The sequence below is a fragment of the Scardinius erythrophthalmus genome (assembly GCF_964197995.2).
Source record: "Scardinius erythrophthalmus genome assembly, chromosome: 20".
Taxonomy (NCBI): Eukaryota; Metazoa; Chordata; class Actinopteri; order Cypriniformes; family Leuciscidae; genus Scardinius; species Scardinius erythrophthalmus.
This window is the reverse complement of record NC_138240.1, coordinates 6,534,393-6,549,821: the sequence shown is the minus strand read 5'-3', so window position 1 is coordinate 6,549,821 and position 15,429 is coordinate 6,534,393. Positions and strand designations below refer to the sequence as shown.

General features: G+C 36.1%; 1 protein-coding gene across 1 annotated transcript; it reads left to right on the top strand.

The window, feature by feature from the left end:
* The first annotated feature begins 141 nt into the window (after positions 1–141).
* On the top strand, positions 142–12,242 carry unc45b (unc-45 myosin chaperone B). Its single transcript, XM_081348251.1, has 20 exons — positions 142–500; positions 1,280–1,450; positions 3,236–3,272; positions 3,428–3,603; positions 3,688–3,777; positions 3,905–4,072; positions 5,293–5,458; positions 5,580–5,750; positions 6,736–6,907; positions 7,007–7,307; positions 7,417–7,511; positions 8,350–8,491; positions 8,563–8,703; positions 8,861–8,988; positions 9,127–9,193; positions 9,277–9,390; positions 9,573–9,688; positions 11,217–11,334; positions 11,428–11,583; positions 11,718–12,242. The coding sequence occupies exons 1-20, from the start codon at positions 495–497 to the stop codon at positions 11,979–11,981; spliced, it is 2,799 nt and encodes a 932-aa protein (XP_081204377.1). The 5' UTR covers positions 142–494; the 3' UTR covers positions 11,982–12,242.
* Positions 12,243–15,429: the final 3,187 nt, after the last annotated feature.

Below are 15,429 nucleotides of genomic sequence, written 5' to 3'. Positions count from 1 at the left end.
CTAGAAAGTACCAGTGAGACCTCCAGCACACCAGCTGTTCTGAGACACCCCCTCCCATCAGGTGGCTCTGGACATTTGCTACTGATTTCTCAGCTGTCATACCCTCTCCCTAAATAGACCATATCAAAGACAGGCCATTTCACTGATATAAGGGGTGACCACATTATCTGCAAATTAAAATGAATCTACCATAACAGGAATAAATGAACAGCACGATGTGGAATAGGGAAAAAACATGAAAGATGTAATCTCAGGTTGTGATTGATAAGATGCATAATGCGTAAGTATCACCAGGTGGGGTGGATGAAGACCGTGCCACCCCTCACAATGAAATGGATCCATCCGTTATCCTGGTTTGTGCCCCCCATGTGCAACGTGTAGATATAAGAGACCCTTGGGGGGGGGGGCGTTACAACTGATAAACTCAAAAGACAAGAAACTACACTTTGACACAGAACAGATTTTCCTCTCACGACGAAGCAGAATTCACTTCAATGACGGTAAGTAACTATAATCACATGCATAATCTGCAGTCATAGGAGACAGAATGGGGAATATGTCTAATTTATAGAAAACAAAAGTTGCCATTCACTGCGTTCAGTATTGTTGAGGTAGGATCTCGTATGAGGCCACACTGTTGCCCAAATAAGGCTTGAGGGTCAGACAGTTAAAGTCAGAGATAACATGTGCTTGACCACTTGCTTGAGAAAATTGGCACCTAAATGGTAAGTTTGAACATGTTTTGATGTACGAAATTTAAATATTACAAGGAATGTGTTTGTAATTAAGGCAAGACACTAAAGGCAAAAACAAAGTTTTGAGATTTTGGGCTATTTGCCTTTTCATAATGTGTGTTTTCAGACTAGTGGAAAGATACACTTTTAAGTGTTTCTTTTGCACTTTATCTATTTACATGTGTGTCTGTAGATTTGAATTACAATACATATCTTTAACATTTGTTTTCTCAAAATGTGTTGTCTCATGCACTGAGGCAAAAATCTCCTCTAAACAAAGAAATCTCCTACACAACATAATTAATGTATGTTACATCATATTTTTTGCTTATTTGAAAATATATAGTATATATATGATAATAATATTAATAATTGCATATGTTTTACGACGAATGCTGCTATTTTTAATGTTGTGTGCAAGTATATTGTCTGAAAGTTTTATTAAATTAATTTTAAATCGAACACTTACGTGAATTTGACTATATACAGAAAAGGGTTGCATTTGAACAATATGCAACGTTCTAAATTGTAACATTCTCTGATAGATGGGAGAAATTGGAGATCCAGTCCAGTTAAAGGATGAGGGTAACAAGTACTTCCAGGCTGGAGAAATCGACAAAGCCATTGAGAGCTACACTAAAGCCATAAAGGCCTGCAAAGACAAGAAAGTGCTAGCGGTCATCTACAGGAACAGATCAGCCTGTTTCCTGAAAAAGGTAAGGGTTTACATCCTGTACACATTATGAGCCTAGTAGTGCATTTAATTCCTCCTGGGAAGTTCGTATTTCTGAGTTCTGTCATTAATTATTCACCGTTATTTTCGTTCATCTTCGGAACATAAATATAGATCTTTTTGATGAAATCTGAGAGCTTTTTGTCCCTCCGTAGACAGCTACTCAACTGACACTTTGACACTTCAAAAAGTTCAAAAAGAGATCGTAAAACTAATGCATATGAATTGAGTGATTTATTCCAAATTTTCTGAAGAGACTCGATCGATTTATATGATGAACAGATTGAATTTAGGCTTTTATTCACATATAAACATTCATCAACTCACACATCAAGTCTGGTAAACGGAAGCTCAAGCATGTTCACTTGATGTGCGTGAACCAATGAGGTTCATTCTCGTGTTACGCAGCACGTTTGAGCTTCTGCAAGAACCAATGAGGTTCATTCTCATGTTACGCAGCATGTTTGAGCTTCCGCAAGAGGTTTGTTCTTGTGCATCTAGCATGTTCGGTTGAGCTTCTGTTTATGTTCGCTGATCAATGTTTATATGTGAATAAAAAACTAATTTAAATCTGTTCATCATATAAATTGATTGAGTCTCTTCAGAAAATTTGGACTAAACCTCTCAATTCATATGGATTAGTTTCACAATCTCTTTACAAACTTTTTGAAGCGTCAAAGTGTCAGTTGTGTAGCTGTCAATGGAGGGACAGAAAGCTCTCTGATTTCATCAAAAAGATCTTCATTTGTGTTCCGTAGATTTACATTTACATTTACATTTATTCATTTAGCTGACGCTTTTATCCAAAGCGACTTACAACTGCTATACATATCAGAGGTCGCACGCCTCTGGAGCAACTAGGGGTTAAGTGTCTTGCTCAGGGACACATTGGTGTCTCACAGTGGATTCGAACCCGGGTCTCTCACACCAAAGGCACGTGTCTTATCCATTGCGCCATCACCACCCACCGCGCCATCACCACCCATAGATGAATGAAAGTGAATGAAATGATGACAGAATTTTAATTTTTGGGTGAACTCTCCCTTTAATTAACTTCACAAAAATATAGCACTTTTTTAAAACCCAACTCATAAAGAGCAGGGTTCAAATAAAATCCCGACTCTTTGATGGGATTCAACTCATAAATACGATCTTCCCGACATGACTTGAATGTGCATTAAACATTTCTGCATGATTTTCATTTGATGTCTAGCCTGGGAAAACCCAGACTACTTCCGGCGAATTTTAATTCTCTCTTCATGATAGTCTGGAGAAGAGCCCATTCAAACTCATTACTGTGCCGCTGAAATCGCGGCACCAATCAGAAACGTTTGGGGAGGGATTTACATGCAACGCATTCTCATCCTAGGGCGTCATAATACTGACGCTTTTGAAATTTCTTTAATATCCGACGCAAAGGGCACCCTTTAGCGTCAACATGTGACGCCGGTTGCCGCCGTGAAACATCACTCGTTTGAATCATAGACAGTATATAAACGAATCAATTATCGCGTCTGTTTTGAGCGATTTAAACTTACCGTTTTCGTTAAAACCGGAGCAAAGAACAACACTCGAAGCATACGTCATCCCCTTCATCGATCTGATTGGTTTTAAAACTATACAACTGCGCCCAGATGAATTTGAGCTACGTCAGTTGGTGACGCCCCTTTGGAAATGATTTGTATACATAGCTTCCCCAGACCCTATACTCAGTTTCAACTGAAAAGGGTCTGGTTTTAACCAGGCTATTTGATGTCTTGTTTTCCAGGAAAATTATAACAATGCAGCATCAGACGCCACTAAAGGTATGATTTGGAAATTTATTCTTCCTCCTTTTTTTTTTTTTAACATTTTCAGCTCTGATTTTTCAAGTATACCATCAAACATCTAAAACATATTTCTCTTGGTCCATTAAAAAAATTCTGATGAATGCTGATCTGTTTCTTTTATACAATTGCAGCGATCGATGTGGATGCTGCGGACATCAAGGCTCTGTACAGAAGATGCCAAGCACTCGAGAAACTTGGCAAACTGGACATGGCCTTTAAGGACGTACAGAGATGTGCAACCATTGAGCCTAAAAACAAGACCTTCCTTGAGACCCTCAGAAGACTCGGAGCTGAGATCCAACAGAAGGTGAGGATCGCTTCTGTCAAATACTTTTGAGTTCACGTAACGAACATCTGAGTTTCTAAGGAGCATATCTGATTTTCCCCACAGCTGAAAACAACCTTCTCAACTGACTCCAGAGTGCAGAACATGTTTGACATCCTATTTTCAGATGAATCAGATAAGGAAAAGAGAGAAAAGGTTTGAACCGTTTCCTAGAACTCTGTTCCCTTTTAGCTTAAAAACAGTAAAGCAAAACTAAATGAATGTAATTTGCAGTAACATATCTCTCAGATTAACTGAACAACATGTTTGTTTGGTCCACTAGGCTGCCAACAACCTGATTGTCCTGGCCAGAGAGGACGCGGGAGCAGAGAGAATATTCCAGGAGAACGGTGTGCCTTTACTTATGCAGCTGATTGACACAGGAAACTCTGAGATGATTCTGGCTGCCATCCGGACCCTGTCAGGAATGTGCACAGGCCACAGAGCAAGGGTGAGGAACAGACAAACCAGTCAAATTTTTTTTTTTACATCCTCTTACCCGAGAAGAAAAATTACACAAATTAAAATGATACATAAAATGCATATATACTGAGATATTAAGACTTTTTAAAAGATATTTTATACTGAATTAATTTGTATTATTTTTTTTATATTTTATATTAAGATAAGATTTTTTCTTATTATTATATTTAGGCATAAATATAACATTTATGTGAGTGGAAAAACTATTTGTCAAAATGAATTTGCTTATTTATAGGTGTAAGAAAATATCTTTCAACTAACATATTTTCTGAATGCATTAATGTGTTATAATAAATTCACATTAAGTATTATATAAAATATTATTATGTTTTTTCTGAAGTTTTTCTGAAAAAACAAGAAAAATACTGACTAAAATGTTTTTGCAAATGAATGCAATAAAGAATACAATATAAGAATATAGATTAATAATAAGGAATACAATAAAGATCCATCTAAATATTAAAGCGCAAGAAGACGCGAAAGAGAACTCAGTTCGGTACTCACGCACTGTGTGAGAAGTTTTGAGTAAGCACACATCCGAAGACTGTAAGTGCGTCTTGCACTTGAATGGAAGAAGAAAATCACACATTATGCCAATAATAGCCGTCTTTTGCTCATAATTTGATTATTTGTTCTTATTTTATTACTGAATGCTTACTTGTCTTTAGTCTTGCTAGTAGTTTTTGCTGTGGTATCAAAATTGGAATCTAGAATTGTTATCTGAGGACTATTTTAATTTATTCATATATTACTTTTTTGTTATGGGGCCAGTGAAAATGTTGGCAGGGAAAGTAAAAATTTGAACCACTGCTCTGACTGGGCCAGTTGAAAAAATCCTTAGCGTTGAGCCCTGACATATTAAGAAACTGTATTATTTATATATATATATATATATATATATATATATATATATATATATATATATATATATATATATATATATATATATATACTGTATTTTATTTTTTCTTGATTTTATTTTTACTGGAAAACATACTGACTAAAAGTTCGTGCAATAAATTATACAACAAAATAATATATAAATAATAAGGAATACAATAAAGATCACTAAACACCCATTTTATTTCATGGGGTCTTAAAGGCAATGTCAGTCCTCTTGGTACAATTTTCTGTGTTTGTGGCCATTTATTTATAAATGTTTATTAATAATGTGTTTGGGTTTAAAAGGCAACTGCCATCATCCACATGGTGGGAATTAGCAAACTGTGCAGCATCATGGCTGTGGACAATGAGGAGATTGCCCTGGCAACTGCAAACCTGTTCCAGTGTGTCAATGACTCCCTTGCTGGAGGAGACAAGAGAAATTACGGCAAAGAAGAGGCACTTGTACTCGGTAAGAGAGGACAGCTGAGAAAATGAGCATTCAGAGGAGCATTGCTGAAGATTGTGATCATTTGAACCAATTTGCAATAGACTATTGAGTGTTAAAACTGCCTTTGTCCGATGACTGGCAGACTCCAGTAGGGACTTGAAGGATATCCTGCTTGCCTTGTTGGAGATGATCGCAAGCAAGAAGGTGTCCGGACCTGGCCGAGACCAGGCTTTGAACCTCCTGACCAGGAATGTGCCAAGAAAAGACAAAAAAGACACTGATAACTCCAAGTGTCTTTTCACCATTGACCACGGTACGTTTCATCTATTATAGTACAATGGTTCTCAACCTACAACCTTCACAAACAAGGTTTAAGCCTAATGCATGTTTGAGCTGTTTTAACTGAAACTTGCACTGGCATATCTTAAAATATATCACTGCCATTGTCCCAAGATGCTCAGCAGTAATGTTTTTTCGAAGACATGTTTACAAAACCTAATTAAATGTCCTAATTGAACTAAGGCCTAATCCTGGCTTAATCTAAGCCCTGTCTGTGAAACCAGTTTTTTTATTTTACTTTACCCCCTCAACACCTGTTTTTCTTTTTCTTTCACATTTTAGTTTAGGGTCCAATTCTCACTATTAACTAACTATTAAGTACAACTTTTGCCTCAATAAATTCCAAATTACTGCTTATGAATAATAAGGTAGTTGTTAAATTTAGGCATTGGGTAGGATTAAGAGATGTAGAATGAGGTCATGCAGAATAAGGCATTAATATGTGCTTTAATAAGTACTAATAAACAGCCAATATCCTAGTAATATGCATGCTAATAAGCAACTAGTTAATAGTGAGAATTGGACCCTAAATTAAAGTGTTAGCTTTTTTATTTTAAAAACCAGGATTCCAACTGTCTTGAAAAACCTGGATGTAAGAAGAAGCCTAGTGATTTCTTGACCTGGGAAAGTCATATAAATTTATAAAATCTTATAACTCCATTTCCATTCAATGAATATAATTCTTTCTAGGCTCAAAAAGTATTGGGTAGAAGCTGTAAGTAAAAAAATATATTTCTTCTAAGTCTTTATTCTTAATGCTAATCCAGTAAATCACCCCAAAAAAGTAATCTGCCCTTCAAAATATTGTTACGTTTGAGAAGCACTGGTGTAGAATGAAGAAAGCGATTACACATTGTATTCGCTGTCCAAAGCAATAATTAGTCTTTCAACTCCTTGGAAGGACTGAAATTACACGTTTTAATGTTGTTGTTTTTTTAATGGAATTGTCTCGAAAACAGGCCTGAAGAAGATTCTGAAGGTCTGCGGTCAGGTTCCAGAACTTCCTGATCAGTTGCCGCTGACAGAAAACACACAGCTGATTGCCAGTGTTCTCCTCAACAAGCTCTATGATGACTTGCGCTGTGACCCTGAGCGAGATAACTTTAGAGATGTCTGTAATGAGTACATCAAGTAAGTTCCACTTTTGCCACAAAACGTATAGAATTCATAGATTGTGGCACATATAATTAAACATATACTATACTTAATGTCACTGGTTTTCATCAACAGGGGCAAGTTTGACCCCAATGACATGGACAAAAACATCCATGCCATCAATGCTTTGTCAGGCATTCTACAGGGGCCGTTTGACGTGGGAAACGCCCTTGCGGGTCATCAGGGCATTATGGAGATGATGGTGGCGCTTTGTGGATCCGAGCGTGAAGTGGACCAGTTGGTAGCAGTGGAGGCCCTCATTCACGCGTCTACCAAAACCAGCAAAGCCTCCTTCTTTATCAGCAATGGAGTATCTCTGCTGAAGGAAATGTACAAGAAAACTAAGAATGATAAGATCAAGATCAGAGCACTTGTGGTACGCAAATTGCATGCTGTAATGCTATTCAAACTGTGTTTGTTGCAGTGTTCATTAATGATTGAATGAGAGCAGTTGATATATTTTGTAACATAAATGTCTTTCTCAGGGTCTGTGTAAACTGGGATCAGCTGGAGGAGATGATTACAGCATGAGACAATTTGCAGAGGGTTCCACTGAGAAACTGGCCAAGCAGTGCAGAAAGTGAGAACGCTAGCTATCTTTCATTTGAAGGACTTATGTTATGAGACATTACATTTTCCTTTATCTTTTAATATAGTAGTTTAATATACTATGAAAACATACACTACCATTCAAAATTTTAGGGGCAGTAAGATGTTTTTGAAAGAAATTAATACATTTATTCAGCAATGATGCATTCAATTAATCAAAAGTGACAGTAAAGAAATGTATAATGTTCCAAAGGATTTCTATTTCAAATGAATGCTGTTCATTTGAACTTTCTATTCATCAAAGAATTCTGAAGAAAAAAAAACTGCATCATGGTTTCCACAAATAATTAAGCAGCAACATTTATAATAATAAGAAATGTTTCTTGAGCACCAAATCAGCATATTTGAATCCTTTCTGAAGGATCAGGTGACTAAAGACTGGAGTTATTGAAATTTCAGCTTTACCATCACAGAAATAAATGACATTTTAAAAATATATTCAAAAGAAAACATTTATTTTAAATTATTATTTCACAATACTAGTGTTTTTACTGTTCTTTGATCAAATAAATGCAGCTTTGGTGAGCAGTAGAGACTTCTATCAAAAACATAAAAAAAACCTACCGGAATTACCGACCCCAAACTTTTGAACAGTAGTGAACTTTCAGAACTTAAAACTTCCTCCCCAGTCCAAAAAGAGTGAAACTAAGATGGAAAACACTTCATTTCTGATGCCAGAAACTCATTAAATACATTAACATACGACCATTGTCAACAATGCCTATTCAGCGTTTGTTTTGTTTGTAATTGCTCCATGCAGATGTTATGGGGTCAAACTGCATTTCAACCATAGATTTGGTTTATTCCAGGTGGCTCTGCAACCCTACACTTGATGTGCGCACCAGGAAATGGGCCATTGAAGGCTTGGCCTATCTTACCAATGATGCTGATGTAAAAGATGATTTTGTTGAGGACGAAGCAGCTATGAGGGCCATGTTTGAACTCGCCAAGGTATATGAAAAACCTAATAGGGAAGATTCACATGTATGTACAAATGTACAATATATATTTTTCTCTCATAGTCAAAAGATAAGACCATCCTATATGCTGTCGCCTGCACCCTGGTCAACTGCACCAACAGCTATGACAAGAAAGATATCCTCCCGGAGCTGGTGCAGCTGGCCAAGTTCTCCAAACAACATGTCCCTGAGCAGCACCCGAAGGTAATATAGGCAGAATCCTGTGATGTGGCAAATGAATCTTTTAAAGTACAAATATTACATTTATTTTCTTAATAAATACTTATAAATACGCATGTTTAAAAATGTAAGTACATGGTGTCACACTGCTGTCACTGCTTGCATTTTGCTTGTGCTTTAGGATAAGAAGGACTTTATTGAAAGGCGAGTGAAAAGGCTTTTGAAAGCGGGAGTCACATCAGCTATCGCTGTCATGGTCAAAGCAGATAATTCCATCCTGACTGATCAAACCAAAGAGATGCTTTCAAGGTTTTATTTTGTTATGTTTTGGTACTATATCGCATGTTTTTGATTTTGGACCCTGATGCAAAAAATATAATATGGTCTGGTTATGTATTGTTTATTATGCTGCCGAAGTTAATACACTTACTTTTTTTGTCCACCCAGAGTGTTTCTTGCCTTGGCAAATGATATTAAAGATCGTGGCACAATTGTAGCTCAGGGTGGAGGAAAGGTAAAAGACCACAGAGCAAATACAAACCCATAGTGAATCTCATATTTTGCGAAATAAAAACTATTCACTACTATGTGCGACAGGCTTTGATCCCATTAGCCCTGGAAGGAACCGCAAACGGAAAAGTAAAGGCCAGCCATGCTCTGGCTAAGATTGCTGCCGTCTCCAATCCTGAAATCGCCTTTCCTGGTGAGAGGGTAAGATAACCTTTAACATCTGTAGCAATATTAAAGCCAGACGAATGGGTAAAATACAGGAAAGCTTAAAGGGGAAGGATACTTTACACATTACTTTAAATATTAAGGGTATTCTGAGCATGAAAAAATCTAAAATAAAATGTAATATCTAATTTTCCATGTTTCTACTCTTTCCATTACAGATATATGAAGTTGTGCGACCACTGGTTTCCTTGCTAAATACAGAACGAGATGGTATGGAAAACTTTGAAGCTCTGCTGGGTCTTACAAATCTTGCTGCCTTAAACGACAAGCTTCGGTGAGTGTCAAACATTCTGGTTAGAGATTTGTTCAAAACCCCCAACATTAAGTTTTAAATGCAAAAATAAAGGAAAGGCAGAATTCTTAACCAACTAAACAAAAACAAAATGCAGCATCACAAAGACCAAAATAACAAGACATCAGAACAAAAGGTGCAAAAGAATTGTAGCTAAACCCTAACAAGACTTCACAAATTCATAAAATACAACCTGGACAGGAAGTGGTTTCCTAGAAATTCAGTGAGGGTTCCTTCTGGTGGGCTGGTGGAGGAACTGCAGGCTCTAATGAAAAGCTGCAAATATGGTGTCACATTATGCTGCATCCTAATATGTATACTTCCCAACTATATAGTAGGTTAAAAACAGTGTGTGAAAAGGGAACTATTAACAGTATTCATAAAAGAGAAGGCAATAAGTACCTGGATGACTAGTACTACAGTAGTGGATCAAAACCTTTCATCAAAGTTATACATGAATTTTGTACAATATCCATTCTTGTCTTAGGACAACTTTAACTTTTTTATCCACTTCAAATGTTGTCTACTGTACAATAAGTACTACTACTTCGGGCGAGATTCGGAAGTGAGCTTCCAATGGACACTTCACTATTCCATAAGGCCATGGGAGGGGATTTGTGAATTAATGTGTTGAATTATATGAAATATTTTAGCTATGCAAAAAACTTTAAACAACGTATTAGCCCAATTAAAAGAATTTATGACACATTATAAACTCAAATTTTCTCTTGTTATATTTGTTCATTGCAAAATCATGACAGACTATTTTTACATTTCAAGATTTTACCTTTAACTCTCTGAAATAGTCAAAAAATTACGTAATATTATCGTAGGGAAAGAGGTTTCTTAGAAATATTACGAGATTTTGACGTGCGTAGATGTCGAGTGCATCTCAAAACCTAGTGTGCTTTCTGTCAACTATATGGTGAAGGTGATTTCACCACAAAATAATAATAATAATTGTTCCTGGAACAACATTCTAATCACCCATTTGACCCTCAAATCATCAGATTTGAGGGTCAAGTTTAGGCTTACAACCAGGGTTATGTGCTTCTACATCAATGTTATTCATCAAAATTTTAAGGATAAGTTATAGTTCACTGTACAGTAAAGTGACACAATTGACACTGGTAGGTATTAATGATAATGACAACATGATGAATTTTATTTTTTGACCAGAAGCTTTTTATTCATTAAACAATTGCACAAATTCATATATATATATATATATATATATATATATATATATATATAGAACATGCATTTTAATGGTTGTGAAGTAATTACTTACTCAAAAGAAGTACCTACTCAGAGTGACTACTCAGATAGATAGATAGATAGATAGATAGATAGATAGATAGATAGATAGATAGATCTATAAAAAACAGAAATCAAGAGCCATGCTCACACCATAGGGAAAAATTGTATTTACACCCTTCCAAATCCATAAACCTAAAATTTGGAACTATTCTGGAAATGCAAATCTAATTATTTATCTCTCTTTCCACAGAGTGAAAATCCTAAAAGAAAAAGCACTTCCAGAGATCGAAAACTATATGTTTGAGGAACATGATCAAATCAGACAAGCCGCCACAGAGTGCATGTGCAATCTGGTTTGCTGCAAGGATGTATGAAATTACTATTGAGAATACATTATGCTTATCAAATGTAGCCTTTGTAAGTTTGGATGTAAATATTGACCAGATTCATTATTTTGACAGGTTCAAGACAGATATCTACAAGATGGCAATGATAAACTCAAGCTTCTAATCCTGCTCTGTAGTGAAGATGATGAGCAGCTTCAGAGGGCGGCTGCTGGCGCACTGGCTATGCTCACAGCCGCACAGAAGAAACTCGCTGTTAAGATGACTAAAGTGGTATGTATCATTAAACAGCCTTCACGTCCCACTGCAATCTACCATTATTGTGGCGGTACAATGGTACAGTGTTGGTATCAGATGCTCATACCAAAGATGATAGACTGTAATATGATTTATTTTATTATCTACAGACTGCGCAGTGGCTTGAGATCTTGCAGAGATTGTGTCTCCATGATAACCCTGAAATTCAGCACAGAGGTCTTGTGACAGTGTTTAACATGCTGGATGCTGATGATGAACTAGCCAAGAAGCTCATTGAAAGTGAATTGCTGGAAATCCTGACATATGTGGCAAAACTGGAGGACAACCCCAAGAAGCAGGATGCTATTAACGCAGCTCGGGCCTGCCTGTCTAGAGCCATGGATCATGGACTTGTAAAGCCGTTTTCACAATAAACAGAAAAAATGAATTTTGACGTGTCATTAGACGAATAGAGAATGGTCTGCTTTCTGGGAAAGTGGAAAGACTGCAAACCATTGGCAATGTTTTCTTTTTAAAATTTCTAATGATTAAGCATAGTTCTTTTTAAGACTATATGTTTGTGTGGCTGTTTGTTTGATCAGTGGTCTTGCATTTGGTATTTATTTCATATTTCATGTATTTTCACATGTGAAGTTTTGATTCACAGATTAAAAAAATCTTTTTTTGAGAAAAGATGACTGGAATCTATTTCTTCATATTGACATTATCAGAATTATTCTTTCACGTATACAAGTATATATTTTACAACCACACACATTTACCTTGCTCTATTTCAATCAAAAGGTTTGGCAGGTTAACCTGGTGTAGTCCTTAGTTTCTGAAATTACACTATGGGGGGGGGGGGGGTATTAGCTGATAATTCTGATTATGTTCAAGATGGACAGCCCTCCTCTGAGAAAACCTAGCGATACGTTTTTTTGATTCTCATCTGAAATGATCAGTGTTGGGGGGTAACGCGTTACAAGTAACATGCATAATGCATTCCGATTATTTCCGAATTTTTTTGTTACAATTAGTAAAGTAATGCGTTACGTAATCAGTTTTGTTTTAATGTTACGAGTGATGTATTGTAACATGCATTCCCTAATCAGATTAATTTTTGATGTAACGAGTAAAGAAACGCATTACAAGTAACATGCATTATGTAATCAGATTACTTTTTGATGTTGAGTAAAGAAACGCATAACAAATAACATGCATTACGTAATCAGATTACTTTTTGATGTTACGAGTAAAGAAATGCATTACAAGTAACATGCATTATGTAATCAGATTACTTTTTGATGTTATGAGTAAAAAAACGCATTACAATAACGTGCATTATGAAATCAGATTACTTTTTGATCTAACAAGTAATGCATTACAAGTTTCATACATTATGTAATCACATGACTTTTTTTCAATGTCAATGAAAATTACATTATACAGTTTTTCTCAGTCGCTTTGGTGCATTTCTCATAACACTATTTACATTTGCACAACAGTTAATGCAGTTCTCAAAACAATTAGTACAAACTGCAAAACCTAGTTGATAACCTGCAAAAGCGTGTCACTTGCTCAAAATGGATAGCCCATTCCTCAAAAGCAAGTATTTATGTCAATGAAAGTGTCAGTGTCATCAAAATAAAAAGTCCTGACACCATCATTTATGAACAAGATAGTCAAATGGCTTAGTCGTGTTTTCATTATGACAGTTTACTCTGTAAATGTTTTCCAATGATAAAAGTCAGATCTTGGTGACACTGAAAATGCTCAATACAGCACTAAATACTATTTGCACAGCCATTTGAAAAAATACAGAAAAGTTACACATTACTGTATTTATGAGGTAACTGAGTACAAGACACTGAATATATGTATGTTTCACATTTTTACTGCATATGCTCTTTGCAATTCTAATTTGTTCACAGCATTGTGCAAAAGAAAAAATACACCATTATTTACAACAAACATACACTCCCTTTGGGTAGAGCTGTGCACAACTGTACACAATATTGCAGTAGGCCTATATACTGTATTGGAACTGAACATACAACATACATAGGACTGTAATCATTCATGCACATCCAGAGGTTCCTCTCTGTCTGGTCACATAATTTAATCTACATCACAGCGAATATCATCTCTTGCAGATTTTGACAACTAGTTGCAGATTTTTGTTGAACTAGTTGTCAAAATGACAGATTTTGACAACTAGTTCAACATTTTTGTATGTAATGACTCAAGCAATGAAATGAGGACTATTAGTTTTATATGGAATGACTATTCAGCATTCACAAGTATAGTTAATTTTGACTGACATGACATAAGCAAATGATAATGTTATAAAACAGCAGAGAGTTGAATGAAAGCAATTGATGCATGTCCAAAATCATTTGCAATTTGTTGGAAGGAATGAGAAACTGCTACTATGATGTGCACAAATGACTAAATGTTGTGGAGGTTGAACTAACTGTTGTGCAAATGTAAATAGTGATGTGAGAAATGCACCAAAGCGACTGAGAAAAGCTGTAATAATACAAATACATTTATTTACAGAAAAAAAAGTCACTGAAGATTAAGTTTTAAAGTTTTAAGTTTCAAAAACAATATTCACATTATAATTATGAATTGTAGCTGAAATATAGCCATTGATGCATGACGTCCACTACAGTGGACATGTGATTAATCAGTTTTCTCTCAATCTAAAATCAAAACTTGGAAAATGTAACTGTGATATGACTCATTAGATATTGCTTGATGCTGCAATATTTTTTTTTTACCTACAAGAATCTTCTAGGATAGAAGGAATGGGTGGATATTCCGGAGCAACTTGGCATTTCTGACTGACCATTGGCCATCTTGGTTTGGAGGGGGAAAAAATCGAAACACAACATCTTGCCAGTTGTTTGCAATGTATAGGATGATGCACCAGGGTCCAATGAAGAGGTTGATGTGCAACTTTGCCATAAAAACCCGTGCAAATTCAAGAAAATGCTTTTTTAATAGCTGGCCTCTGTAGTGACCAATATGCGTGAAAGGTTAATACAGTATCTCTTCAGTTTAAACCATAAACGCATGCTGTCCACTCAAGTGGACATCTGAAATCTCTTTGAAAAATGTGCAAAAAAAAAAATTATAATTCAAATCTTGTTTGTCATGCCCTAAGAGCAATACAAACACATAGGAAAAAAATCCTGACTGAGGTTATCATCATAATTCATGTATGAAAGGGTTAATTATATGTATACAGTTTTCATGACCTCAAATTAATATGATTCTGCTTTAAAAGATTCATAGTTCAACATTTTAAACGTTTGCTGCGGTTTTGTGTAGGCTAAGCATTCCTCTAAAACTAGGCTTACATATTTTCTATATGCATTACACCGAAAATGGCTTTGCCCGCCCAAATTTAGGCAGACAAATACAGTTCTGTTTTGTAATGCACTCAGTGAACACTTTGTCCTGAACTGAATGTTCTTTCAGCAGCAAGCCGCAAGGCTGGAGTTCAGGAATGCAGAAAACTGAATAGCTCCACCTAGAGGCCGGAAGAGTACATTTGGATTTTTCAAATCAAGGAATGTTGTTTGTTTACTTCAAGCTACCGACGTCTACTCATTTTATATATAACCTTATACTCCTTTCTTTTAATTATTACATCGATATTCAGTGATAAATCCGAGTATAAGTAGCGTTGAACGACGTCGTTCCAATTTGCCTGTGCTGCGACTACTAGCGACGCCAAACGGAACTGCACGCGTCTCGCAAAATGGACGCAAACTTTTGACTTTCTGTTTCTATTTCGTTTTGCTTTTACTCGCGCGAGCTACGCTCTTCTATGTATCGCCGCGTCCCTCGAGTTGAGAGCGCGCACTTTCGAAT